Source organism: Bubalus bubalis, chromosome 10 (genome assembly GCF_019923935.1).
Source record: "Bubalus bubalis isolate 160015118507 breed Murrah chromosome 10, NDDB_SH_1, whole genome shotgun sequence".
NCBI classification, from domain to species: domain Eukaryota; kingdom Metazoa; phylum Chordata; class Mammalia; order Artiodactyla; family Bovidae; genus Bubalus; species Bubalus bubalis.
The window spans coordinates 33,295,051-33,298,387 of NC_059166.1; the positions used below are offsets into that span (position 1 = coordinate 33,295,051).

The window sequence follows — 3,337 nt, forward strand, 5'->3', positions numbered from 1 at the left end:
AATCTGTCTTGCAAGGCAGGCAATATGGGTTTGATCCCTAGTGGGAGAACTAAGATCCCACATGCTGCAGCGCAACTAAACCCACACACTGCAAGTACTGAGTCCACAAGCCACAACTAGAGAGTCTCTGCCATGCAACGAAAGATCCCACATGATGCAACTAAGATGCAACACAGCAAACAAATATATTTTTAAAAAAGAAAATAAAGATTGGCACTTACAAAGAAATGGAGACAGAATATGCTGGTAATTACTAACATATTGTATTTATTTTTTTTTTAAGGACTTTGAAAACTGGAGTGACATCCTGGGCCACAGAGGGTGACAGGTTTCCAAGTATCAAATCAAAGAATCATGAGCAGTGCGTCTCCTTCTGCTGCAGCTGTGCAGCTCTGCTATGAGCACCTGAACGGATCCTGTGTGAAAACCCCCTACTCACCAGGTCCCCGCCTCATCCTATACACAGTGTTCATCTTTGGAGCTGTGCTGACTGTATTTGGAAACCTCTTGGTAATGATTTCCATTCTGCACTTCAAGCAGCTGCATTCTCCAGCCAATTTCTTGATCACCTCCCTGGCCTGTGCAGACTTCTTGGTGGGAGTGACTGTGATGCCCTTCAGCACAGTGAGGTCCGTGGAGAGCTGCTGGTACTTTGGGGAGAGTTATTGTCAACTCCACTCTTGTTTTGAAGGCTCATTCTGTTACGCTTCCATCTACCACTTGTGCTTTATCTCTCTGGACAGGTACATTGCCGTCACTGACCCCCTGGTCTATCCAACAAAGTTCACTGTGTCTGTTTCTGGCATGTGTATTGTCTTCTCTTGGCTCTTTCCCATTATTTATACTTTTTCCCTTCTTGGCACAGGAGCGAACGAAGTGGGGTTGGAGGATCTAGTAAGTGCTCTCACCTGTGTGGGAGGTTGTCAAATTGCAGTGAGTCAAAACTGGGTATTGGTGAATTTTCTATTATTTTTCATCCCCACCCTTGTGATGATAGTTCTTTACTCCAATATTTTCCTCATTGCTAAACAACAGGCTAGAAAAATTGAGAGTCTGAGCAATAAGACTGGGCGATGCTCAGACAGCTTCCAAGACAGAGTGGCCAAGAGGGAGAGAAAGGCAGCGAGAACACTGGGCGTCGCAGTGCTAGCGTTTCTGGTCTCCTGGCTGCCTTACTTCCTGGATTCCATCATTGATGCCTTCCTAGGTTTCATCACTCCCACATATGTTTATGAAATATTGGTTTGGATTGCTTATTATAACTCAGCTATGAACCCCTTGATTTATGCTTTCTTTTATCCTTGGTTTCGAAAAGCCATCAAACTCATCGTCACAGGCAAAGTCTTGAGAGAGAATTCCTCAACAATAAATTTGTTTTCTGAGTAGGTTCTGGTCTTAGTTTGGGAGAACTGAAAATAGACTCACATTAGATGGATAATGAAGAGAAAAAAGTTGATTGTAAAAGTGCAATTTTTGTAATGTAAAATAACTAAATTGTAGTTCAACCCTGACCCAGATGCTTAAATTCAAGCTCATAATTCTTTGGTAAATATAACATCAAAATCTATCTGTAATGAGGACAGCACAGCTTTGGAGCCAGAAATGCCTGGATGGCAATATTCATTCTGCTGTTGAACACCTGGGTGATCTTAGGTGATCTTGAGTGGCTTGGCTCTTTCTGAAATTCATGGTATTTCTCTGGATAATAACCTCTCCATTGTAGTAGTCATGACCAAATTTAGGAGAATACAAGTGAAGGATTAATATATATTTGTTAATATAAATCCTTCTTTCAATTACTTTATATTAGTTCAATCTCTGCCTAAATCTTCTGTTTCTTCCTTTGTATAATTTTTCTATTAAAATGTAAATACAACCACTTAGTGATGGGGCGCCTCCTTGCTCGGGGAGGGCAAAGCAGTGGGTCTGCACTGTTAGGTGTTGAGATTTATGATTCCCGCATTGTGGTTTCAGAGTCAGGGAATATAAATCAAGTGATCACTCTGTTAACTATAATATCAATTCAGTTGTGTACAATGGGAAAGATAATTTGCATCATAGCATTTATTTATTCAGTGAGCTTCTTCCTTATTAGTAAGTCTGCTCATAAAATTATTTTAGAGTTTAGAGCCAGTTAGCAGATGTTTAAAGCAGGGTTTTAAGACTATCATTCATTATGTTACTTTATTTTCAGATTAATTTATTCCATATTCATTTAGTTGTACAGTGTTCTAAAAGTAATTTACAGTGGATTTTGAGGATACACTTGAAAGCATAGCTTAAAAGTATGCTCAAAAGAAGAAAGAAAACTGAAGTGAAGGGCATAGAATGAAGCCAAGACAGAGGCTGTGAAAGGCATTTTCTTATGTCCCACAAACTCAGTTCTAAGGCAAAAAAAAAAAAAAAAAAAAGGAAATGAATTAGTTCTGCAACTAACAGTGGATAAATCAAGCCAATTATTTCAGAGAATTATTCTTGATACTAAGACTGGAGGGTTCTGTGTGTGAATTAGACATCAAGATTTTAAAATCAGATTATGATATCTTTGGGGCAGGAGAGAATATACATCAAAGTATTCTTGCTATATTTTAAAAATTTCTAGCTTGATGTAAATCAACATTATCTATTAGCACATTATTTCTGACTACCATTACACAAATACTTTGAATTGGTAAACATTTCTAGAAATAGTGTATTATTCCTAATTATACTGTTTCTGGAGAAGGAGATGGCAACCCACTCCAGTATTCTTGCCTAGGAAATACCATGGACAGAGGACCCTGGCGGGCTCCATGGGGTCACAAAGGGTTGGACATGACTTAGTGACTGAGCATACCATTTCTATCAGATTTTACAGATAATTAAAGGCACCCTAGCCTGCATGGTATCAGTTTATACATAATTTTCACTTCTAACACAGGGTAATGAATTTATTTTGATTCCTGTGGTTTCAATATAGTAATTTTCCTATACAATCTTGTTTTGCAAGCTACTGATGGAATGCAATTTATGTTTCAATGCAGGAGAAGAAAATTTAAGCATAACATACTCCCTGCCTGTTTTGTTGTTCAGTCACATTGGCAGGCAGATTCTTTACCACTGAGCCATCTGGGAAGTCCATTTTACATATAGAAATTATGTGTATGTCAATCTCAGTCTTCCAGTTTATCCCTCCACCACTTATATCCAGGTATTATAAGTTGTTTTCTATGTCTGTAACTTCATAAAATACCACTTTTACTATTAAAAAGACTAATGTATCAGGATGGTGGTTCTTAGAAACATGGGGTTCAGAAATAATAAAGATGGTGAAAAATTCAAGGAACCCACAGATAAT

General features: G+C 38.4%; 1 protein-coding gene across 1 annotated transcript; it reads left to right on the forward strand.

Moving 5' to 3' along the window:
• Positions 1-301: 301 nt before the first annotated feature.
• Positions 302-1,386, forward strand: LOC102399030 (trace amine-associated receptor 7a-like). Its single transcript, XM_006040862.4, has one exon. The coding sequence runs from the start codon at positions 355-357 to the stop codon at positions 1,384-1,386; it is 1,032 nt and encodes a 343-aa protein (XP_006040924.3). The 5' UTR covers positions 302-354.
• Positions 1,387-3,337: the final 1,951 nt, after the last annotated feature.